This window comes from Manis pentadactyla, chromosome 4, assembly GCF_030020395.1.
Source record: "Manis pentadactyla isolate mManPen7 chromosome 4, mManPen7.hap1, whole genome shotgun sequence".
Taxonomy (NCBI): domain Eukaryota; kingdom Metazoa; phylum Chordata; class Mammalia; order Pholidota; family Manidae; genus Manis; species Manis pentadactyla.
In genome coordinates this window covers 56,978,176-57,004,079 of record NC_080022.1, presented here as the reverse complement: position 1 = coordinate 57,004,079, position 25,904 = coordinate 56,978,176, and the positions used below count along the sequence as shown (strand labels likewise).

General features: G+C 33.7%; 1 protein-coding gene across 3 annotated transcripts; it reads left to right on the top strand.

Annotated features, from left to right (window-relative positions):
* The first annotated feature begins 789 nt into the window (after nucleotides 1-789).
* On the top strand, nucleotides 790-20,342 carry DEPDC1 (DEP domain containing 1). Of its 3 annotated transcripts, none has more exons than XM_036910798.2 (12): nucleotides 790-928; nucleotides 2,826-3,091; nucleotides 5,214-5,370; nucleotides 5,803-5,921; nucleotides 6,330-6,460; nucleotides 7,753-7,800; nucleotides 9,996-10,136; nucleotides 11,431-12,282; nucleotides 12,715-12,887; nucleotides 14,623-14,799; nucleotides 15,977-16,102; nucleotides 18,203-20,342. In XM_036910798.2, exons 1-12 carry the CDS (start codon nucleotides 881-883, stop codon nucleotides 18,341-18,343), a joined length of 2,379 nt encoding a protein of 792 aa, XP_036766693.2. In that variant the 5' UTR covers nucleotides 790-880; the 3' UTR covers nucleotides 18,344-20,342. The 3 variants fall into 3 exon arrangements, with proteins under 3 accessions (XP_036766693.2, XP_036766692.2, XP_036766694.2); XM_036910797.2 differs by having other exon boundaries at nucleotides 15,917-16,102; XM_036910799.2 differs by lacking the exon at nucleotides 11,431-12,282 and having other exon boundaries at nucleotides 15,917-16,102.
* Nucleotides 20,343-25,904: the final 5,562 nt, after the last annotated feature.

Genomic DNA, 25,904 nt, shown 5'->3' with positions numbered 1-25,904 from the left:
AGAATTTAGTTTTTGTCATTTAAAAAATGACATTTGTTGTAGGTGTCCTAAAATCCCATCTAATTTTTAAGTGTATATTCACGATTTAAATATAACCAGGATTCTTATAAAGATAATGGTAGTAGATTTTCTTGAGGGAAATTTGTCAGGTTTTACATAACCTTTTCCCAAACCCCTTTTGTATGTACTTCTGGAAATGTAGTTATGCTCCATTCTACTACCATTTTTGCAATGGAGAGAACGGAATCATGGTCACTGCTAAAATGTAGGAGGGTGACAGCACTGCAACATTTATCCAGAAAGCTTAAAAGAAGCAAACCAAGGGGTTGGTCAGGTGAAAGCTGTGGCCCAGGGATGCTTTGTTTTACATGCTAACCACTGTTGGAAATCCTGCAGAGCCAGGCAGAAAAGGTATGGGATTTGAGTTTTTGTTTTTCATTTCAAATTGCAAATTCCCTAAGCCAAAAGCTGCACTTCAAACGATCCTGTTCTAGACTAAACCGCCTCACCGGTTCTGAGTGGAAACATGACTTCGCCTCGCCAACGACCGCAAGAGGGAGAAGCAACTCCAGGAAAGCCCGGTGAGGCTCTCCCACAGGCGGGCCCCAGCGCAGCCCAGCGGGGCCAGCGGTGCACGCCCAGCGCCACAGCCCCGGGAGGCTCCGCCGCGCTCGCCGGCCGCGACTGGGCCCCCCACCCCGCCGTGAACTATCACGTGACCCGGCGGCGCGGCCAATCAGCGCAGCCCTCTGCCTAATTCAAATCGGCGGCGGGGCCGACGGTTGTGCAGTCACCCCGCGGCCCTGGCCGGGGCCCAGTGTCGCCGTGTGTCGCCATGCACGGAGCGGGACGCTGACAGATCTCCGGCCCGGTAGGCGGTATGGAGAGTCGAAGTGTACCTCCCGGGCCTTATCGAGCCACCAAGCTGGTAAGACCGCGCGGAAACGACCGGGCTGGCCCGTCAGCCGGGGTGATGGCTGCCACCACTTTTTGAGAACGTTTTTGGCTTTACCTTGGACAGAGGGATAGTCCCTTTGCCGAAAAGGAGAGCAAGGGGAAATAGCGGGAATTGCGGAACGTTTGCCGGACTCCCCTCTCCCTCTTTTGAGGGTCTGAGCCTTTGCTCCGGGCCCTATCAGCGGTAAGTCCCCAAGGACGCGCCCTGGAGAAGGCACATACTACTCGCCTTCTCTAGGCGACTTCTGTGCTTTAGTGTCGGCGTCCCCTGGAATGTCAGAGAATATTCCTATTTTAGCCGCTCCCCGCGCCTGATTTTCTGCTCCCATCAAGATTCTAGAAGAATTTAGAATGCTTCCCAAATGCTTTGTGGAGTCAGATTGCGGGCAGCGCGAAAGTGACAGCTGCTTTTTGCTGGGCCTGCAGAATTTCATGCAGGATGTACCGACTGATTAGTTAGTTCTAGGTAACAGGTGCCTATTCAAAACTAAATCCAGAATACCTAAAAAAAAAAAAACATCAGGAACCACTGTTAGTAGTCCCTGGATTTTTACTCATTACACAGTGTCTTGTGTATTTGAATCTTCAAGAGAATACTAGTACCACTGGTTACAGGACAATAGGAGAGTCGTTTAACTTCTGTGAGCCTCAGTTTCCACATTGTTAAGTAGAGCTAATAATATGTGTCCACTTTAAGGAATTTCCCAAGAGAATACTGTATGTGAAAGTGTGTTGTGGTCTAGAGAATAATAAATAACTTACCTGTGGCTAAATTGCAGCTCAACGTAAGATTTTTGAATAAATGAATGTGTAAAATGGGGAGGTATGAGACGAAAAGAATAGTTATTCTGTTTTCTGCCTTTAAATTTTGCATTGTGATGGGGGGGCCACATGGGTTAGGTAAGTGAGAAATAGCATATAACTAGTAATAGCATAGCTGGGGTTACAAATCAGATTTCTTGGCATCTAATGTAGGATTTTTAATTTAAAAGTGATGTGTTTATTATATAACACCACTACCACCTTCATGCTCCACTGTTAGAGCTGCCACAAACTATAAAGTTTGGGTGATTTGTGAACAATTTGGAAAATATGAGTATCTTTAAAATACAAATATATCACAGTGTCATTAAATATACAGTGGACTTACACCTTATTTAATTTACTCCATCTGTTCTATGTTCACTACTGGAATCTTCACCTAAGAGGTATTATAATAAGTAAACTATTTTAATATTAAACTTTGAACCAGTAAATTTTAAACCAGCAAAACTACTGCCTGCCACGAGTTTGCTTAACCAGCATAGTAGTTGGGAGTACAAGTTCCAGAGACAATTAAACCTAGGTTTGAATGCCTGGGTTCATCACTTAGCTGTGTGGCCTTGGTTGATATTAAAATTAAATCTCTCTGCTTTATATTCCAATTTCTTCATATTCCATATAATGAGATAAATAATAGCACCTACTCATAGAATTGTAAGAATTAAAGTAATGAATGTAAAGCACTGTCTGACACAAATGCTACCAGCATATTGTTATTAATATTAGTTGAAGTTAAAAAAAAAAAAACAGAAATAAATGTTTTCTCTATTGAGGACTAAGGCAGATTTGTTGTAGTTCATTATTCCTAGGTTTCCTAAATAAGCCAACCGGCCAATAAAGTGCTGTTAGTCAAAAACTATTCATAGAAATATTATATCTAAAAAATCAGTATGAGATGATATGAAATTTACTGTAGCATAAGATGAATTATTTCTTCATGAGTTGTTATGATGTAATCAAATCTGAATTAAAGAATTTAATTTGTTTCAAATCAGTAAGAGATTTCATTTTTGTTTAATTTTTTTTTTTAATTGTCTTTTTTGCAGTGGAATGAAGTTACTACATCTTTTCGAGCAGGAATGCCTCTAAGAAAACACAGGCAACACTTCAAAAAATACGGCAATTGTTTTACAGCAGGAGAAGCAGTAGATTGGCTTTATGACCTATTAAGAAATAATAGCAATTTTGGTCCTGAAGTTACAAGACAACAGACTATCCAACTGTTAAGAAAATTTCTTAAGAATCATGTAATTGAAGATATCAAAGGCAGGTGGGGATCAGAAAATCTTGATGACAACAGTCAGCTCTTCAGGTACTTAACAGATAACCACAAAACTGAATTGCTTAACAATAAAGTTTAACTCCACTTCTATTATACTTTTACTAAAATAGCAGCATCTTCAAGAAAAATAATGTTTTCTTTAGAAAACTGTAGCTGCTCTTTGTCCAATTAAAACTGTTTAGACATTAAAGTTATTTGCTGCACAATTCAAACTTTTGAAATGTTACATATATAGTAAATTTGGTAGGATGAATGAGATATTATCACTTATGTATATTTCAAAAGCTCTATGACATTTCATGGACAGATCATTATTAACCTTTAATTTCATGTATTCAAGAATTACAAGACAGATTCTCACAGATTCTTACCTTCAAGTAACAATCTTATATAATCTAAGAATACATGTGATAAGTAGTACCAAACTTTATATAATAAGTAACAGAAATACCATGGGTTAAAGAGCATACTTATTAAGCATTTATCATATACCAAAGGCCCTGCTTTATCATTTACATGTTTTCTTATTCAATACCTACAGTAGCTAAGTAGGGTAGGTATTTGCTTCTTTTTCCAGATGATGAAACAGACCATGCTTCAATAAATCTTGTTACCTCTGTTTAAAATATGTTCTTCCACTTTGAAACACTGCACACATTTGTCAGACTAGCAAATACATTTCTTCTCATGTCAGCTGATTTGTGGCCTTCTCTGTCAAAGTATAGTATATAGGAAATGACTCTTATGACCTAAATTTTGTCTTATATACATATCTGAGAGAATACCATTGTCTTCCCTGAGTTTCCTTCTTTCCCTTTCTTCTCCCCATTAAATATGATTTAATTATTGAACCGTATCTGTTGTGCTGCCTCAGTAGTTCTCTGGTCTGTCTACTTCTTTCCCCACTAAGACTGTTCTTTTCGTTAGGCCATTATTCTGTTACCTAGAATTCTCCATAACTCTTCAACTAATCTCTGCCTCTACTCTTTTACACTAATAACAAAAATATAAAGTACTTAAAAATAAAGTTTACCGATATGTATAAAACCTTACTGAAAAAATTATAAAATTGTATTGAAGGCATAAGTGATAACCTATTGATGAATCAGAAGGTTTAGTATCAAAAATAAGTTACTTCTCTCCAAACTGACATATAAATTCAGTACATTTTCATTCAGAACCCTATAAAATTTTTCATAGGATTTGACAATCAGATTCTGAAGTTCACTTAGTAAAGTAAAGGTCCAAGGACAATTTTGAAGTACAGAAGAGACTTGTCCTACCTGATATTCTGGGCTCGGATTAAAACAAGTACTGAGAAAACAAAATATACATATATGGAATCTTGATATATTTTATACATGGATTAAATACTTAAATATGAAAATAAAAGTCATGAGAGAATATAAGACAGTATTTTTAGAACAGTGGAATAAGAAAATGTCTGAGGTCACTAGACACTATGCATAAATTTAAGGTATGATAAAAGTATGAGACATCAAACCATATATTGTTTGTATATTTATTAAAAGTATAAAAATGTGAACAAAAAGAAAATACAGTACACATAAAATATTTCCCTTAGGAAGAGAGAAAGAAGCAAATAATTTCTTTCATTGGAAATGAAGTTATGAAGTCTTAGTAAAATGCTAGTAATTGCATTGCTGATGGTTATATACATGAAATTTTTGTTATCTATTTTTTATATCTTGGAAATGTTTTATATTAAAATAAAGGGAGAAAAAAGCATTATAATCAAAAGGAGCAACAGAAACCACATTCTGGAAATTAGAACAAGTGCAGTTTAACAAAAGGAAGAATATATCTACAAATAGAAAACTAGTCAGAGAAATTTAGAAAATGTGACATTCTAGACCCATTTTGTATGTAAGCATACCCCCCCGACAGAATTGATCCTAATAATAACCCTGAATTATCCAGAAATAAAGTTAAAATATGCACAGTATGCTAAAGAAGCAGGAAACTATTTAAATATTTTTAAAGGTTATAATGGGAAAATCAATCTTTGTAGAATCTTCATTCCTTAGTATTGTGAATAAATATGGTTCTTTGCATAATTTTTAAGGTAAATAGTCACTAAAAGTTTGTTTATGAGCTCACATTATTTAATTGCATATTATTGTTAAACCAGATTTCCTGCAAATTCTCCACTTAAAACTTTTCCACGAAGGCATCCAGAATTGAGGAAACACAGCATGGAGAACTTTTCCAAAGATAAAGATAGTGTTTTTAAATTACGAAATTTATCTCGTAGAACTCCTAAGAAGCTTGGATTACATTTGTCTCAGGTAAAACATCCTTTTTACTGATCACTGGTTTAAATACAATTACCATGTGCTTAATAATAGAATTATTAAAAGTAAGTGATTCTTTAATATTTAAAGTTAGTACTGTAATTTCTTAACCTCCGTTGTATCCTAAAACTGTATAAATTTCTTTACCCATAAAAACAGATTAAAAAATGATAATGAGACATACTTGAAATAGTATTTGTATAATTTAAGCATTTTTTCTTTCAAATTGACTTGAGGGTGGTACGGACAACTACAAAACTAAAAGCTCTATTACCAAATGTTACATTGTTTCTCCAGGTGGCACTTACCTTATAACTCTAAGATGAACTGAAACTAATAGAATTATTAAATGTTAGGAGTAGTGTCAGTTCCATATTTCCTTAATTTGAGGATAACATATTAAACCAAAGTAATTTTTTTTTTCAGGAAAATACAGAGAAAATGAACTGTGAAATAATCAATGAAGATCAAGAAAACTCTGTTAGTAATAGAGAAATAAGCAAGGAAGATGTTGAAGAAGTTTGGAGATATATTATTCTAATCTAGTAAGCTAAAACTAAGTTCCAGAGTTGTTTAGAATGTTATTTTGACATTTTATAAGCAAAAGAAAAAGAGCCGATTAGTGCTCAAAGCTTAGAATTTAGACTGTATATGTATATCTTAATAAATGCTCTTGCTGTAGTTCTAGTATAGTACAAGTAGAATGTTTTAAGTATGATTTGCTTTTTCTTTGAGTCAAAGATACACCTATGATTTAGGGTCCATACTGGAATCTTTTGAAGGTTATTAAGACAAATATGTTAGAAAGTGGATAGTAAATAGAAGCCTTAGAATTTGGTTTAAGAGAAAAAGACAAATATTCTGATGGCTTTGTTTGCCAGTCATACTCTCATATTTGTATTCTATTCCACTTATTTTATGAAAAAAAATTTTGTATTATTTCTTCTATTTAGCCTGCAAACCATTTTAGGTGTGTCATCCCTAGAAGAAGTCATAAATCCAAAACAAGTAATTCCTCAGAATATAATGTACAACATGACAAGTACAAGTAAACATGGAATAGTTATATTACAAGACAAATCAGGTTGGTATCAATAAAAAAATGTTGGAATCTTGTTAAACTTGCTTAATAAAGGTTGCAGTTATAGCAGGATACACAAGAGACCAAAATGTGGAAAGTAGAGTACGTTAGTTGAGAGCTGACAGACTGTTGTCTTACATAGTTGCTTTAGTAATCTCAGTGGAATAATTTTGAAATGAGTATTATTCATACTATTATTCTAGCTTCTACGGTGGATTCATGCAAGATTCCTTAAAAAGTGGTAGGGTTAAATATCCAAAAGATATGCAAATAATAAAACTGTTGATTAACCACATTTTATTGAGGGCTTAGGCAATTATGCCTAAGATTTAGTGAGAAGAGCAAAATGGTCCGTTCCTTCTTGGAACTTACATGAGCAGTTACATATAAATTTACAGAGGTCAAGATATGTACACAAAACTGAAATAAAACACAAAATAAACCCAAACTCACAAGACCAGTATTGTAAAAATGACCACTGGCTTTGTATTTTTTGTATCTCTTTATATAATGTACTGATTTCAGATATAAGATTGGAAAATCAAGAAAATAATTCAAGCCAGATGCATTAGGAAACTTAGATTACAAGAAATGTATCAAATCTACTGAAAATGTTGGCTCATTTTTTTTTTTATATAGTCATTTGCTGTCTATAAAATTAACTGGCATGCATTACAGTTTCTATGGGCAAAAACTTTGAGATTCTAATTGTAGGAACAAAAAGTAAATGCAAAAACTTAAGAGTTGTGTTGTGTATGCATATGGCTTTGGACCAGTCCCATCTTTCATTACCTAAAATAACATACTTACTAGTATATGCTGTCATCCCACACTCCTATTATTTATATCCATAAACTTTTCAAGTAAAGTGTGTGAGTGGTTTTCGTGTTTCTGTCAAAAACCTGTTAGATCTTACGCAGCATATTTCACTTGTGGTAATTGAAAGATTTTAAGCAGGCCTCACTGTGAATACACCTGAATATTCAAATATAGCTCATTTCAATAGTTGGTTGCACTCCAACAGTTATAGTCAGAACAAAAATGAAGTTAAAGAAAAGATGATGATAGTGGATACATATGAATGTTCATTTATTTCCAAACCTCCCTTCCCAAAATAATCCTTGATATGGGGGTAACTGTTTTATGTATCATGGAAAGAGTCATAATCAAGAGCTCTGTAACTTTTTTAATTTATTTTAAAATATTTCCTTGATCCTAAGTATGAAGTTTTAAATATACTTACTGTCATAAAAATTGTGTGTCTTACTAAGGAATGTAAATTTTTTTGTGTGTAGATGACCTTCCTCATTGGGTACTATCTGCCATGAGGTGCCTAGCAAATTGTAAGTTAAACAAACTATATATGTTTTATATATATCTTATATTGGTAGTATTTAACAAAAACAAAGGAAATTTTAAAATAATTTATGAAAATGCTGATAAAATTAAGGTATGTCATTTTTCTTGATGTTTAAATGATAATCTAGTAGAACTGATTACATTTCCTTGCATGTGTAGTGTCTTATAGAGCCCCTAACTTTTCCTATGTATGTGGTAATTTTATAACTCAAGCCCGTCATTTATGGTTCAGTTCTTAAAAAGTCATAGGTGAGGTATAGTCTTTATCAGTTGCCTCAGTGAAGCACAGAGAGTTCAAATAGCAACTTATAAGTGAAGCAGCTTATAAATAGAAATCTTCAATCAGAAATGAAGTCTCATAAAACCCACTGAAGTCCCTTTACCATTGTACATGGCTTCAGTGTTCAGGTGCTTCATTACATGCTTCATAAGCTATATTGCTGCTACTTCTATGTTTGTGGAAAGAATGATCTGTCACTAATCAGAAAGCCTGTTTTTCAGCATTATATTAATTAAGCTTTTTCCATAGTGATCAGTGAAAACTGATTTTAAAATTTAAGACCCTGGTTCAAGTACAAAACCCTAATTGCTTTCAAAATCAATTCTTAAAATGCATAGGTGTGCTTCTAACTCATCAAAAATTACAATTTGAATAATTTTGCTACAAAAGCATTTTAGTTCTTATAAAATTAGTATTTTATTAATGTTCAGGATAAGCATATATTCCTTTGTTGTCCACTGGGTGTCAATATGACAAAATAATAATAAATAGCAATAAAGTAAGTAATGTAAGTCACAGGAAGATTTATCAAATTGAGGTAAAAATCTTGAGCATAAGCTTAGGATTTTTGAGTTTCTCTTTCCACCTTCCCCTACCTAACTGCCCTTCTCTCTTATACTAAGCTCGTGGTTAAGCGACTCAAGATAAAGCATACTGCCAGGGAGTTCTCTGATGTCCCATCTTTGGGGATTTTTTTCTTCCAGTACATATTATATATAAATGATAACAAAGATATAACTTACATGATTCCAGTTTTAACAACACTATATCTAGCCCAAGACAGTATTAAATTAACACTTTCACTTAACTTTCTATTTAATCCCCCACAGTAATCCTATAGGAATCTGATCAGCATTCTATCCCCAATTTTTTTCTAGAAAACACTGTCTTAAAATGGCTCTTGCTAACACATAAGGAGCTATATTTTCAAACCTAGATTCTCTAACTATAAATACAGTATTTTTAATACCAATAAAGTATTTTCTTAGAAAACTTTATAATGATTATCAAATCTCTTGTTCTTATAATAAGAATATTCTTATATCCTCCTCAGAAAAGTGTCTGTTTATTTTGCTCTACAGAAAACCCATTGTTAGCCTTTACACTACTAAATGTGTGTGTGTGATTTGTTCTCTTTAATCCTTTTAGAGTATGTGCTCACTTGTGTGGCCGTATAAAAGTCTGGAGACAAGCAAAATAAGAGAGATGATTCTGATTATGTAGTCCATAGACTGCACTTGAAGTGTTGGACCTGAAGGTCCTGGATCTTGCTCTCACTTTTTACTGCTCTTAACTTCTAATTCTAGCTTTGCCACCAGTGGCTCTGATTTTGAGCAAGTTACTCTGAGTTTCAATTTTCTTTTCTATAACGTAAGATCAGATCTTATTTCTGAGGAAAACACTAATGAGACTAGGCATTATTATTTCAATAATGTTATGCTAATGAAACAGCAATGTAAAGATATTGAGACTGATTAAAGGTATGCTTCATGTCAGGTGAAATTTATTCATGAAAATATAAATTTACAACACAACTGGGAAGAATTATTTGTATTGTCCAAATATTATTTGTTTTATAAAATGAATTATAATAAAATCCCATTAAAATAAACTTTCCTAATGTTTTTAAAATAATAGCTCCAATTTTGCTTAAATACAGTTTTTCAGGTATGTAAACATTAAAATAAAACAAAATGCTAGTAGTTGCTTGCTATGATTTCTAGTGAAAAGATGAGAAGGAATGAGATGTGCATAACCCTTTAAATTTTTGAACTGTAACAGAATATACTGTTAAACAAAGCTCCTTCATTAAATCCAGGTTTTACCTTTTTTATAAATATATTTAAAATAAAGTATATTTTGCCTTTTGTTTTTCTTTTTTTTCTTTCTACTTCTTAGGGCCAAGAAGTAATGATATGAATAATCCAGCTTATGCTGGATTTGAACGAGATGTATTCAGAACAATTGCAGATTATTTTCTAGATCTTCCTGAACCCCTACTTACCTTTGAATATTATGAATTATTTGTGAACATTTTGGGTATGTATGTTACTTATTATTTAAATTTATTGTATTAAAATTTTTGAGTTTCCCGTAATTTGAAAGACCTAAAGGCATAAGTAAATGTGAAGATGGCAGGCTATAAATTATTTAAATTTTGGAAGTATTCTGTTTGCTGTTGTGTTGTGTTCCAATAATTCCAATACACCATTCTAACACCAATTCTCCACACCAGGTGGGTGACCTACAATTCAATTCATATCTGACACTAAACTATCCAGAGTTAGCCTAGACCCCACAAGTTTAGGACGCAGTCCTTCAATTCTGATACTAACTACCCAGAATTAGTGCAGCCTATACAGATTAAGGGCTCAGTTGCACAAGACTGCCATCACTTCTGACACAAGCTACAAATGAGGTCCTCAGGCTTACTAGTACTTCTTTCTGCCTGGCTAAAAATCAATCTTGGGATTCCCATGACCCTGCTTAGGTTTATTAATTCATTACAGCAATTCATAGAACTCTGAAAAGTGCTTTACTTAGTGAATGCCAGTTTATTATAAAGGGTAAAAGTCAGGAACAGCTAAATGGAAGAGATACATATGACACAGTATGAGGGTAAGAGTTGTGCAGAGCTGCCATTCTTTCTCCAGGAATGCACCCTTCTCAAGCAGGTCTGTGTGTTCACCAACCTGGTAAGCTCCCTTCACCTTGTTCTTTCAGAGTTTTAATTGATGTTTCATTTATAGGTATGATTAATTAAATCACTGGGCATTCATAATTGGGTTTAATATCCAATCCCTGCTCCCCTTCAGGGCTGAAAAGTTCCAACCTTCTAAGCAAAGATAGAGCTAAGTCCCCTCATTAGCATAAATCCAGATGTACTCAAATAGGCTTACTGTGAATAACAAATACTCTTATCACTCCAGAAATCTCAAGGATTTTAAGGAGTTGTATGCCAGGTACCAGAAACACACCAAATACATGTTTTCTTATACTACAGTTGCCTTAAAATTCAGAACTTTCTCATACTTGTAGACTAAAAGCAGATCTTTTTTACTGTATTTGACTCAATCCATTTAATTAGATTGTTAAAATAAATTTAAAGATTTTTTGTATCACTTGGAAAACCTCTAGTCAGTCTTGCACTTAGTAACTGAATGTTGCATGTGTCCTATTTAAGTGGCTTCTGAAATAAGCAACTGCTTTTTGTACTGTACTAACAATGTATACTATAGTGATGCTTAATTTTTTTAACTTTACTATTGTTTTTATTTCATTTGTGTCCACTGTCATACAGTTGCATCTTAATTTTTGTTTCATTTCCTGGTAGTTTTTTGTGGCTACGTCACAGTTTCAGATAGACCCAGTGGGATACATAAAATCCAAGATGATCCACAGTCTTCAAAAATGCTTCGCTTAAGCAATTTGAATTCCTTCAAATCAACTGAGTGTCTTCTTCTCAGTCTGCTTCATAAAGACAGAAACAAAGAAGAATCAGATACTACTGAGAAACTACAGATAAATGATCGAGGATTTCAAGAAAAATATGCTAAAAAAATGCAGCTGGTTAATTTAAAAAACAGAAGAGCTAGTGCTAATGACATAATAATAGGAGGAAGCTGTCATGATTTAATAGGCTTAAGTAGTGTGCATGTTCTATCCTCTAACATCAAACCAAGGTGTTATTCTTTAGAAGGAATTGTAGATTTACCAGGGAGTTCAAGTAAAGAGGTCTCCAGTGTCTTGCATCAATCTGTTCTGAACATAGAAGGACAAAATAATACACAATTTTTAGTGTCTAAGACCAAACAAGAATCCCTAATGAATCTTCATTTGGAAGAAAATAATCAAAAGCCACTCTGTATTGCTTTTAAGAGAACCTCTACTTTGACTGTTCAAGACCAAGAGGAGTTATGTAATGGGAAATGCAAGTCAAAACAGCTTTGTAGATCTCAGAGTTTACTTTTAAGAAATAGTACAAAAAGGAATAGTTATATCAATATGCCAGTGGCTGAAATTATCATGAAACCAAATCTTGGACAAGTCAGCACAAATGTACAAACAGCTATGGAAGGTGAATTTGGAGAGTCTAGTACCACAGTCAATAAAAGATTCTGCAAAAGTACAATAGAACTTTCAGGAAATTCTTTACCTCCAGCTTCTATGTTGACTGGCACACAAAGTAAGGTTGATGCTTTCAATGCATGTAATACTAACTTTTATTGTTTACTAACATTGTTTTGCTTACCTGTCTTTTCCTCTCTGAAATTGCTTTATTTTTTCCTCCAAAAGGAAAGTTTCTTATCATAAAAGACTTGTCATGGCAAAATCAAGATTTATTCTATTTATCTAAAGCATTTGCTTACTTTCTTTTCCTTCAATTTCATTTATTCTGAGTCATTTAATTTGTAATAAGTGAAGTATTTTAATATTCAGATAGGTTATGGAGAACATAATGAGAATCTTACAGTGCTTTTGAGGAGTGTAGAAATTTCTAGGAATAGTTAAAAGAAATACTAAAATATTTTGCTTTCTTTATATAACTGTATATGCTGACAGTATGAAAGCAACTATGTCATTAATGATTTTTGTGGGGGGTAACTTTGCCTTCCAGGTTTGCTGCAACCTCATTTAGAGAGGGTTGCCATCGATGCACTACAGTTATGTTGTTTGTTACTTCCCCCACCAAATCGTAGAAAGCTTCAACTTTTGATGCGCATGATTTCTCAAATGAGTCAAAATGTTGATATGCCCCAGCTGCATGATGCAATGGGCACAAGATCACTGGTAAGTTGATTTCTTAAGGAAAAAATTAGCCCTGGTTCATAAACCAAATAAAGAAAACCATGACATCTAAAATTACTACTGGAGTGATGTTGTAGTCTTATAATCCTAGACTCTTGTACTAGAAAGACTCTTAAAAGTCTTTCCTAGGAGCAAAAAGTTGCTGCATTAATCCTTTGTGCCCAATCTGTTATACTTTCACATTATAATTTTTATCTTATTTGAAGCCCTTGCCTCTTTACTCATCCTGTGTAACTTCACAGTGATTGACCCAGATAGTCCACATTATTGCCTTGTACCAATTCTGTTCGGTGAGAAAGAGGAGATGTAGACACTGTTGAAAGCTTAAGGGCACTATAACTCTAAAGTAGAGAATTAATGGGGAATCCTTGTACAGTAAGTCAATGCTTAGAGACTGTAGTAGAGGGAAAATTGTATTTGATGAATTATGTGAATTAGGATAGCATGTCATTGGGAACAAAAAATTGGAAGAAACTACTGTGAAGCAGTCTCAGGTTTCATATGAAGATGAGGGTGGAGGCATTTATATTTAGATATTGATTAGAAATGAAATCTTGAAATAGTATTTCTCATCTCTTTCTCTTTTTTTTCCTTTAAGAGCTGCCACTTCCCCAAACTGTAGCTTCAGTTTATAAGAGGTTCTTATAGTAAGGGATCTGGAGCTAAGTTCTATTCTGCCACTCCTAAAGGACAGTTCTTTAATAATGACAGATCTAGAATTATTCTTGAGTAATTGTGGCACCATTAAAAAGCATAGGGAAGTTTGCACATGAAGATATTTTGAGAGACATAAGTGGAAAGGAGATAATTTCGGTTTTATACTTTTTAAGTTTGAGGTTATAGGACATCTGAGTAAAATTTATCCAACAGAATATTGGAAACATGAGCCTGGTGAAGGAAGGTCAGGGCAGAAGGCAAATTTTTTGAAACAGTGGTAGTTGAAGCTATGAGAGTAAATTAGCTCTTAAAATCTGAGAAAGAAGAATGAAAAGCTTAGGCATGAGCCTAATAGGAAAACCTACCTGACATGTAGGAATAAAACCAAAAGTATTTCAATTCAATAAATATGTTCATCCTCTGTTATGCGTAAAATACTTAAAACAGAATTGCAATATTCTAATGATTTTAGAATGAAATGTGCATGTGTATGTGGGTATCTTATCCTTAGTGGGTTGGATGGATATGAATGGGAATAAATTACTTTTAAAACATTAAATTTATTCCAGAATTTGAAGACACCTTATGATTGAAAAAAAATATGTATTAATTGCCTTTATAGACAGATGGAATAAACATTAAAAAATATTTTATAGAGTTGCAAAAAATAAATGATGCCAACCTTGTAACCACTAATGTTTGTTATATATTCTCCCAGTTTATGTTTTTATGGGATTAATTTAATATAAGTCATTGTTCTGTAACATTCTTTAAACAACACTTATATGGTATTTATGGAACCTATGGTTTTTACTGATAAAATTAAAGAAAAAGGTAAGCCTTGTATAACCCTTTGAAACTATATTAAGGAAGTACTTATTTAAGAATAACAGATATTCTTACCCTTCTAATATAATAAATTATTGTCCTCATTTTTAAACTGAAATCTGCTTATCACTTTATCTCAGTTTTTTGGCATAATGCTACCCAGAGGTTATGGATATTCTAATTTAAATAAAACCTTAGGTTTTTAAATTCACATGTTTTAATATGCTTCTAGATGATACGTACTTTTTCTCGGTGTGTTCTATGCTGTGCGGAGGAAGTGGATCTTGATGAGCTCCTTGCTTCAAGATTAGTTTCTTTCTTAATGGATCATCATCAGGAAATTCTCCAAGTACCTTCTTACTTGCAGACTGCAGTGGAGAAGCATCTTGATTACTTAAAAAAGGGCCATGTATGTATTTCTAAGTCTTAAAATTCTTTGCATTAGACATTTGCAAGTGGCAAATTCATTTCAAACTAGCCTGATCAAAAAGCGGGAATTTATCCACCTATATAAATAACCTCTAAAAGTCAGGAATTTAGACAAAACGTGGAGACTTAAATAGCAATTGGACTGTACCATCCTTCCTTATTTTATTTCCATTTTGGTCCTGTATTTGACAAGTGGCTTTTTCATATGATGGGAAATAACGCTTTTGAGTCACAAATCCTTTATAATCCAAAAGAAAAAAGAGACATCTCTCCTCCTCCAAATTGGAAGGTTCTTGTTATAGACTCTGATTGGCCTTGTCTGGGCTCAATGCACATCCTTTGGGTGGTTGAGGGTGAGTGGTTGGAGAAAGGGCCATACTCTGATTGGCTATACATACATTAGAGGAGAATCTGTTCTTCAAAAAGGTGAAGATAGTGGGGAGAGAATGAGAAGGAAGTGTCACAGAAGGAGAAAAGGAATACTGAGCATCCAAAAACCACAGATGTCTATTATAGTCAATCTTAGGCTGCACAGCACATATATTCATGTTTCTTCCCATACACGCCATTCTAATATTGTCCTGACTACTCATAACTATCCCCTTCTTATTTCTTCTCTTGCCAACAGTTATTACAGGCTTTGCCCAGACACCTATACCTAAAAAACAGTAAATGACTATTTTAACTATTACTGTGTCATGACATTAATAGTTTAAGATGAATTAAAATATCACTGTGATTGTGTTTTGTAGTTAAAAGAATAAAATCCATGATTAGTGGTAGTAATAGTGATAGCTACCTTTAATTAACACTTACTGTGTGCTAAGCACTTTGTATACATGATCTCCTGTAACCCCCATCTTGCAACTGAGGAAACAGACCAAGAGAAGTTAAATAACTTGCTGAAGATTACATAGGTGGCAAGTTGTAGAACTAGGATTTAGATTCTGTGGACTTAACCACTACTCTACTGGCTAAAACAGTTTTCTTAAAGTGTTGAATGTTTGGTGGAAAAATAAAAGGTGCTAAATCCCATCAAAGAACACTTTACAAAAACAGGAACATAGACTTGGATTGTATCATTTTGTTCACTATAGATTAAAAATCCTGGAGATGGACTGATTGTTTCTCTGCCAACATATTCATACTGTAAGCAGATCAGTGCTCGGGAGTTTGATGAACAAAAAGTTTCTACCTCTCAGGCTGCAATTGGAGAACTTCTAGAGAATATTATTAAAAACAAGAGTTTGCCTCTAAAGGAAAAACGGAAAAAACTAAAACAGGTAAGAAAATGAGCAAGTTTTTGATCATGTAAATACTTTGGCATAGGCTACTCCTGATTGTTACTTAATAACATTTAGAATCTAATTTCTCACTTTAATATTTTGGATTTTAAATATTGGATATATAGCCTATTTATAACTAGCTGCCTGATTTTGCTCTTTATCCTGAAATTTGAAACAATAATTGGTACTCTATTTCTGATGTTTTACATTATTATACCTTGGATTAACCTAGAAAAAACAATTGTGGATTATAATACATAACTTTTAGTGACTCATCATTTACCATTTAGACTTTTTACCTCTACATCAAAATCCAGTAGCAACATGATTTTGGCAAGTCCAGTCCCAGGTCTGAGACACTCAAAGAAATATGAAATATAGGCATACCTTGGAGATATTGTGGGATCAGTTTCAAACCACTGCAATAAAATGAAAATTACACTAAAGCAAATAAAATACATTTTTTGGTTTCCCAGTGCTTATAAAAGGTATATTTGCCCAGCCAAGGGAAACAAAGCAAAAGTAAATGAGTGGTACTCCATCAAATTAAAAAGCTTCTGCACAGCAAAGGACACCAACAAAATGAAAAGGCATCCTACTGAATGGGAGAAGATATCTGTAAATGATATATAAGGGCTATTATCCAAAATATATGAAAAACTGATACAACTCACCACCAAAAACCAAATAATCCAATTACAAAATGAGCAGAGGACCTGAATAGACAATTTTCTAAAGAAGACATACCAATGGCCAATAGGCACATGAAAAGACGCTCTACATCACTAGTCATCAGGGAAATGCGAATCAAAACCACAATGAGATATCACCTCACATCAGTCAAAATGGCTAATGTACAAAAAAACAAAACAAGAAAAAGTAAATAATAAGTGTTCATATTAAGTGTTCACAAGGATGTGGAGAAAAGGGAACCCTCATACACATATCTGGAAATGTAAATGGGTGCAGCCACTATGGAAAGTAGTAGGAAGGTCTTTTTAAAAATTAAAAATAGAAATACCATACAACCCACTAATGTCACTTCTTGAAATTTACCTGAAGTAACCAAAATCACTAATTCAAAAGGATATATGCACTCCTATGTTTACAGCAGCACTATTTACTATAACCCCAAGGTGTGGAAGCAACATAAATATCCACTGATAGGTGAATGGATAAAGAAGAGGTGGTACATATATGCAGTGGAATATTACTGAGCTATAAAAAAGAAAGAAATCTTGCCATTTGTGACATGAATGGACCTAGATCTTATTATGCTAAGTGAAATAACTCAGAGAAAGACAAATACCATGATTTCACTTACATGTGGAATCTAAAAAACAAACAAAACAAGCAGATTCATAAACACAGTAAACTGGTGGTTGCCACAGGGGAGAGGGATGAGGGAATGAGTGGAATAGATGAAGGGGATAAAGAGATAAAAACTTAAGGAAAAAAAAGTTTATATTATAGTTTATTAAGTACCTAAATAACATTATATCTAAATAAATAATGTATATACCTTAATTTAAAAATACTTGGTGCTAAAAAATGCCAACCATCATCTGAGCTTTCAGCAAATCATAAACACTACAGATCACTGTAGCAAGTATAATAATAATGAAAAAATCTTGACATGTTATAAAAATTACCAAAATAATGACACAGAGACACAAAATAAACAAATGTTGGAAAAAATGACACTGATAGACTTGCTCAAGGCAGGGTTGCCACAAACTATCAATTTGTTAAAAACAATAACTGCAAAGCACACTAAAGCAGAGTACAGTAATATCAGGTATGCTTGTATGCTAGATCCCTATGACCTTCCAATGGGAAGGAAAAATCTGGAATTCAAGGGGAGATTTAACATCAGAAGAGAATCCTAGAATCTTAATGCTAACTGGGATCTAAGAAATCTTACAGTATACCTTTCATGTTAGAAAGCAGAGGGGGAAGCAAGGATAAACTGAAAGGTACTTCATTTCTGTAGCACATCTTTGAGAAAGGCACTGAAGTCTTAACAGAATGTTGAACACTGTCTTCAGCTAGACTAATAACATTCAATACCCTCTAATTCCGCACCTTGTTTTTAAGTTTCAGAAGGAATATCCCTTGATATATCAGAAGAGATTTCCAAACACAGAAAGTGAAGCAACACTTTTTGGTGACAAATCTACAATCAAGCAACCAATGCTATCTTTAAGAAAACCAAAGTTCCGCAGTCTAAGATACTAACTGGATGAAAAGTTATGTAATATTTATGGAACTTTGGTAAATGAAGCCATATCTAAGAATCTAGCTACTAAAAAGGAAGTCTATTTATTAACAAGTTTTTTCTAAATAAAACACATTATGTAAGGAGATGCCAAAATAGTTTTTTAATAAATGTGAGACAGCTAAGAAACAAGTAGATCTCAACTGAGAGCAAATGACAATAGGTGATACCAGATATTTTAACCAAAAACAATCTTTTGTTTCTTATGCAATATCTTGTAAAGCTATCATGGTGTGTGATAAAATTTTATCTACTTGAATTTTGAAGATGGAGATGTTCATCAAGATTAAGCTCTAATTCTGTTTACAAAAGAAAATAACTTATCTGTGCTTATGCTTTATAAATATCAGATAAAGAACTAGTTGTTTGGGGTTGCTTTTGTTTCTGAGTGTAAGAATGTGAAGAGTATTTGAAAACTCAATGAATTCTCTACTGCTAAATGTTGCACTCTTTTGTATATTCTTTTTTTATCTTTTGATCTATTTATATATGTATGTGTTTTTAATATATGTATATATAAGACTTTGGTTTAACTTGAACATTTATCTCAACTGTTTCAGTCATTCATTTTGTCCATAAATATCTTCTGCATTCTTATGTTCATGAATCTACTAGAAAATAGAGATACAAAAGAAGTATACTGCAATCATATATTCATTCAAAAGATATCTATTTAATAACTGTGCCTTTCATTATCATTGATATGAGGAGACAATGATGAATAAAACAAAATCTCTTCCCTTAAAGTATTTATTTTCCTAATAAGTGAGATGACAACTATCAAATAGTTAACACAACTTCTGAAATCAAGTTATCGGGATTCTTTGGCTGAAGACTAACCTCTCATTATGGAATAGTTCTCTAAGCTAGTGTTTTCAAATTGTTGCATATTAGGATCACCTAGAAAGTTTTAAACCAATACATGCTTGGGCTCTACCTTACACCATTAAATCTGAATTTTAAGGAATAGTATGTAGGCATCAGTATTTTTAAAATTCTTTGTGATTCTAATATTCAACTAACTTTGAAAATTAGTATACTAAATACTTGTAAACATATAAGTAAAGGTCAAGCTGGTGGCATACTGGCTTTATTATTTTGTTGAAAGAAAATGCCAATATAAATGACTCTCATCTTAATACAAGGTTATCCAAATTTCTTCTTGATTGACTTGAAACAAACTTGAAGCAGCTTTTCTTCTGTATTTTATTCCAAGATTGTTTAATATGCATTCCTTAAGTGTAGATATTTACTATTCAATGACTTCTGATTCCTCAGTGTAATGTCATACTATAAAAGGACAATGCTCCATTTGAAATTATTATTTTTTATTAAAAATTTGGATAGAAAATTGTAACTTTATCTTTTGCCCAGAAACCTTACCTATAAAATTATTGGACCAAATTAGAATTCTTTACAAGGTGTTTGTATGCTAAAATTTTTTCCTGTTTAAAACTGTAATAATGTGAATTGTGTTGCATATTAAGATAAAAGTTATTGTGAGTTTTGTAACAATATTTATGTATTTAAGATTAAATATACATTCTAAAGATGTAGTAAACTTTTATCTGCATTGGTGTATGAGGAATTGAGATTACAAAATACATGGTGTATTATTACTTTAATAATGTGAATTCTGAAGTCAAGTTTGAATCCTATTGTATAACATCTGACAAATTACTTAATATCTCTAAGTCCCAAGATTTTTATCTGTAAGATAGAAATTGTGATAGTACCTCTCTTTTAGGATTGTTGTGAAAATTAAATAGAATAATGCATGTGAATTGTTTAACACAGTGTCTAGCATAGAATAAGCACTCTGTAAATATTAGTGATTATTAGTAGAATCACCTAGAAACGTGGAAGAAATCTTAGGAAACAAATTTAGTCCTCTCAATTGCTTTGGGCAGACATGAACCAAAACAAAATTATGAGGAACAGAAGAGTTTTATTAGCCTATGCTTTAGTTATGAGACAAATGTTCTGATTGTACTTGCTTGTTGAAGTTTTTGATCTAATATAAATAGAAATTTGATGAGAGTGGGAACTGTGAATTACCTTCAGAGCAACAACCTTGAGTATGTGAAAGCATGTATGATGCAGTACACAAATAGAGGGCTTAGCCTTCCTCTGTAGCATGACAGATTCCATTCTTTTAGGGAAAAAAGGCAGAGTATTTAAGTTCAAATACAGATGAGTTGATTGGTTGATTTGATGTTGATTGCTTGTAGAAATTCTCTTTAATTGCTTTTGCTTTCTCAGGAAATAGAGTCAACCACTGAGAGTAATGTGGAGTAGGAAGGATGTTGCACATTTGAAGAGAAAGAGTGAAATAGTCTAGCAAACTTGTGGGAATGCACAGATTACAACAGATCATATGATGTCTAGTTATTTTATAAATTGTAGTTCTGTGCCCTGAAGTTATTGCCACCAACCAACCCCAACTTCTGCTAACAGTTGTCATATAATGATCCACTCTCCCCATATATTTTTGTTCAGACAGTTACATAGCATTTAGTAGTGGAAAGTACATGGAATTTCCTACTGACTACCTTTCTGTGTGTGGGAAACTCAAACTATGTGTTTCCATGAATAATAACATCTACCTAATTAAGTTGTTATGTAATCAAAGGAGGGGATATATTTAAATCTTGAACTGAGCAAGTCCATTATCATTTTCTAAGTCCTTTCCTCTTTCCTTGTATTGAGCTTAACAAAACTCCTTTCCTACCAAATATCTGCCCTCATATCTCACTTTTAACCTCAGGTTTGGTGAAATTAAAAATAGTTCTGGAATTTTATATTCTGGCAATCTGTGTACCTTTCCAACAGATATGCCACTCTGATTTAGAAGGTAAAGAGTGTATATGTGTGCATGTGGTGTATTGCTGAAATGAAGCATTTCTATGAGAGAAATGAAGGATTTCTATTTTTAATATTAAGCTTAAATTGAATAGAAATTAGGCCACTCATTGGACTAAACAGTTCTTAATATACAAAGTGCAGCAGCTAAGAATCTTATTAACTAAGAATTAGCTTTTTTATTAACTAAGAATCTTACTTTTCAAAAAGTAGAGAAAATACGCCCATTAGCTGCTTTTAACTCAGCTGAAAACCTCAATGTGTACTGAGGAAATGCAGAATGTATTAAGACAAGTAAAAGTACTGTTGACTTTTGTTCATCACAAAACCAATTTTTGTATCAAATCCTATCTTCACATATATTAGTTGATATATGACTTACTTATTCCATAAGCAACTAGAAAACGAAAATATGTGAAACAACTGTCTTTAAACATTTGACGACATGTAATAACAGACTAAGAATCCTGAGAAGGGAAAACAAAGTAGGAGAGCCTTATGATTGCCCCAGATTACTGGCTGGAGGCAGTTGCCAGGCCACAGTGTAGGAAAGGAGAACCAAATAAAACCAAGTGTTTTGCTGCATTAAAGAGCCAGAGGTTAGAGTTCAATGACTGAGAGAATTACAAAACAAAAAGCTCCAGAGGTCTGCAGAGTGGTCTAGAAGTTTTTGAGTAATAATTGGCTGTGGGCAGGGTTAAGGAAATCAATTGAATACTAATCAAGAAAGCCAATGAAAGAATGGAAAGCAGTAAACCAAGCAGTCTCTGGACCTCACAGAACTGTAGTTCATGTTCTCAACAGCCAGAATAGAGCTTCTAATACATGGGCATTGGGTAACATCTTCAGAGAATTTGTGATTTAGTAGAGGGGCCAAATTAGTCCTAGAATACAAAGTGTTATAGATTCATCCTTAAAAGAAAAATATAAAAACAAGCCTCAAAATGTTCAAATTGATCTTCAAGTAACTGTGCTAAAGTAAAGTTCACTTCTTTAGAGAAATAGAAAATCCAGCACCCATCAATGTAAAAATCATGAATGTCCAGCATCGAATAAAAAATTATCAGACACAACTTATTTTGGAAATCATTTCACAATATAGTTGACCCTTGAACAACATGGGTTTAAGCTGCATATGTCCACTTACACATGGATGTTTTTCAACAAATGTACTGGAAAATTTTTGGAGATTTGCAACAATTGGAGTAAACATTTTCTTTCCTCTATCTTTATTGTAAGAATACAGTATATAATATACAAAATATATGTTAATTGACTTCATTTTGGATAAGGCTTCCATGCAATGGTAGGCTGTAAGTAGGGTTTGGGTGAGTCAAAAGTCAAAAGCAGATTTCCAACTGTATGCAGATAGGTTCCCCTAACCCTTGTGTTGTTCAAGGGTCAACTATATATACAAATATTGAATTATGTTTTACACCTGAAACTAATATATCTATGTCAATTACAAAAATAAATATATAACTCATACCCAGGGGAAGTATCAAACAATAGGAAAATACCCAGAAATGACAGATAATGGAATTAGCACAGTTTACACTATAATAACAAATATATTGAAGGATATAGAGGAATGCAGTGATAGAAATGGAAGATACTAAAAAAATCCAAATAGAAATTGTGGAGATGAAAGACACATGGAATGAAATAAAGAGCAAGTTAGACACATCATAAGAAAACAACTGTAAATTTGAAAACAAACTGGAACTGCCCAAAAGATACAAAGGAAACAAACAGAAAAAAAAAATCAGAGCCTCAGTGAACTCTGGCAATATGACACTGAGTAACTTGCATGCATGAGGATCCTGGAATGAGAAAATAAAAAGGGAGGACATAAAAATAATTGGTCAAAAATAACAGCTGAATTTTTTTCAAAATGTGATGAAGATCATAAATCCACAGAGTTCAAGGAACCCACAGCAGAAGAAACAAAACCACACCAAAGCACATATAATCAAGTTGCTGAAACTAGTGATAAAGAGAAAAAACACAGAATCATCCAGAGAAAAATATTTCATGCAGAGAAACAAAAAAGAATAACAGTAGATTTCTTGTAAAAACTAATCTAGAAAACATTTGAGAGATATTGTTTTAGATTCGCTACCTTGGCTGGGATTGATGCCATTTCACAACCAATAAGTTTTGGCAGGGACTATCAGTACTCAACCAGTAACCAAGGATAGTCTTTTTACAAGCCAGCCATCGTTTAATACAGCTCCAAATTCTGTCTTAGTCATTTTCCTAGTGCTAGTCTTAGTTCTGTCTAAGGTCTTGTTCCCCATACTATCAAGACAAATATATGTGTGTAGGAGACTACTGTGAAGAACACTGGGGAGCAACACTTGCCAGAAAGTGATGGTGTTGAGATGGGAAAAAAGTGGAACTGCAATGCAGTTGCAACAGTGGCCTCAACTGATCCCATGAGGGGCTCTGGAGCTGGGATGGCCTTTCAGAATTGTCTCAAATTGAGGGAAGGGGCTGGACCTTTGTATAAAGGGTAGTTTGTACCTTTGTATGAACCAGTCACTGAATATGGGTTGTTTCTGGAGAGATGTAACTCTAGGTGAGGCAACTCCTTTCAGCCAAATGCAGTTTCTAAAGAAGACTGCAACCAATATTCCTGGCAGCTAGGAGAATGAATGACTCAGCACCGAATGGGGATTGGTACAGACCACCTCATATTCAGTCACTAGCAGTAAAACCAACCAACCAACCAAAAAAAATATATGTGTTAATATAGGAAGAGAGAGAAAAGTTATGAGAACATTTTCAGTTATTCTTTACCTTGGTATTTATTGCTTCCTCATTAAAAAGTAATATCTAGGTATTATAGATGATTTGAAAATGAAAGTTTAAATCACCTATATTGTTATCAGCCACATGCAACCCTATGAAAATCTTTGAGTTCTGTCTCCAGAACTTTCTCTCTTAACAACTCAAGAGAAAGTAGCTCTCCTCTAAACCTCGTATGATTGTCTAGGATTACAGATTAGCAATAATTTTTTCTTAAAAATTCACAATTGCCTCACCTGAAGGTTTCAGCCTCAGGCAAGTTCACTCTGGATTCTGTGAGACTGAAAAATGACAACAGAACATTGAGGGTAAAAGGGTTTATGCCAATCTATTTTCATGAATGACAGGTTGAGCACTAGAATCCTAGGGCAGTCTGCATACAGCAAGCCCATCTCTGCCTCAGGGCCTCTCCACAGCCTGGCAGCCCAGAACACTGTGTGGAGCTCTTTGTCTCAAATCAGTGATAGCCCATTGCCAACACAAGCATTGCACGTGTACAGTGGGCAAGCAGACTAGGGTCAGGTGAGGATCCTGGCCATGGAACTTATATTTTCCCTACAATGATGAGCTAAAAAGGCAGTAATAAAAGACCTGCCATTCTTGCTCATTATGTACATCTCAGACTTTTGTATTTGCAGGTTTTCATTAGATTTCTGATTTATAATTTGGAAATTCAAAAGACTGCAAGTCTCTGTCTCCTGGCTCATAGGTGACCTGATTTGTTAGGCAGCCACTTATGTTCCAGGAAATAGTCCAAATTTCTTTCTCCTCCCCAGCTTAACTGAAAGTCATGTGTCCCCTTACTAAGATTTATATTTCACCTGTTGCTAGGCTGGAATGCTTGTAAACAATACACTCATTTGTCATTAAATTGAAAATTAAAGTTCAACATCAAAGTATAAGTTGGAAGGAATTACACAATTTATAAATGACCCAGATGTTGGTTGAAAGTTAACTTTTGGAATCAGTGTTAGGTAATTCCTAAAGTGACTATTAAGTGTTTATTTTTTAAGAAAACTGTAAGCTAGGTTTGGGCAGCTCGTGGTCAGCAGTGCCATCTGCAGGCGTCCTCTGATATAGCTCGTTTTAGTGTCTGGGGTCCTCCCGAAAAGGGATTTGACCTTACTGAGTATATATAGCTTTATAATGACAAATACAAAGTCATATTAATTACAAATATAATCATGAACTTAAAGGTACAGATTCCTGTTAGGGATTTTTAAACCACTGAGCTAATATCAACTGTCATATCCATATTTATAATAAAAATATTAAACAATGCATAGCATCTACAATATATATGGAATGCACATGGATATTGGAATCATGCAGGACTGGGTTCTACTCATGGATCCATTACTTACTAGCTGTGTGATATTAAAAATTCTGTTTAACCTCTCTGAGATACAGTTTCTTTATTTATAAAATTGGGATAAAACTTCCTTTATGACATCTTTGAGAACTCAGATAACACAGAAAGTGCCTAACACAGAATACTAGCATACAATATGCCCCTAATTAATAATTTAATTCCCTTAAAATTAAAACAAACAAATCTCAAGTCCATTTATTTATTGCCTTTGTACCCAATGAGTTCAAGAGTTACAAGATACACCATTATCTTTTTGGGAAAAATGGAGTTAGAAGGAACTATCTATCTAGGATATTTACTATCCATCCTGTCTTCTTTTCATTTTGGTGTCTTTTAAAATTAAAATATAGGTTTTATGGTTACAAAATCAAAAATGAACAAATGGGACATTATCAAGCTAAAAAATTTCTGTATAGCAAAGGACACCATCAGCAGAACAAAAAAGGCATCATACAGTATGGGAGAATATATTAGTA

Bases quoted from the DNA above. Each gene is read 5' to 3' on its own strand.
- DEPDC1 (XM_036910797.2), top strand. From the start codon at position 881: ATGGAGAGTCGAAGTGTACCTCCCGGGCCTTATCGAGCCACCAAGCTG. The intron at 5,371-5,802 runs GTAAAACATCCT...TTTTTTTTTCAG, and splicing joins TTGGATTACATTTGTCTCAG to GAAAATACAGAGAAAATGAA. The intron at 7,801-9,995 runs GTAAGTTAAACA...TCTACTTCTTAG, and splicing joins CATGAGGTGCCTAGCAAATT to GGCCAAGAAGTAATGATATG.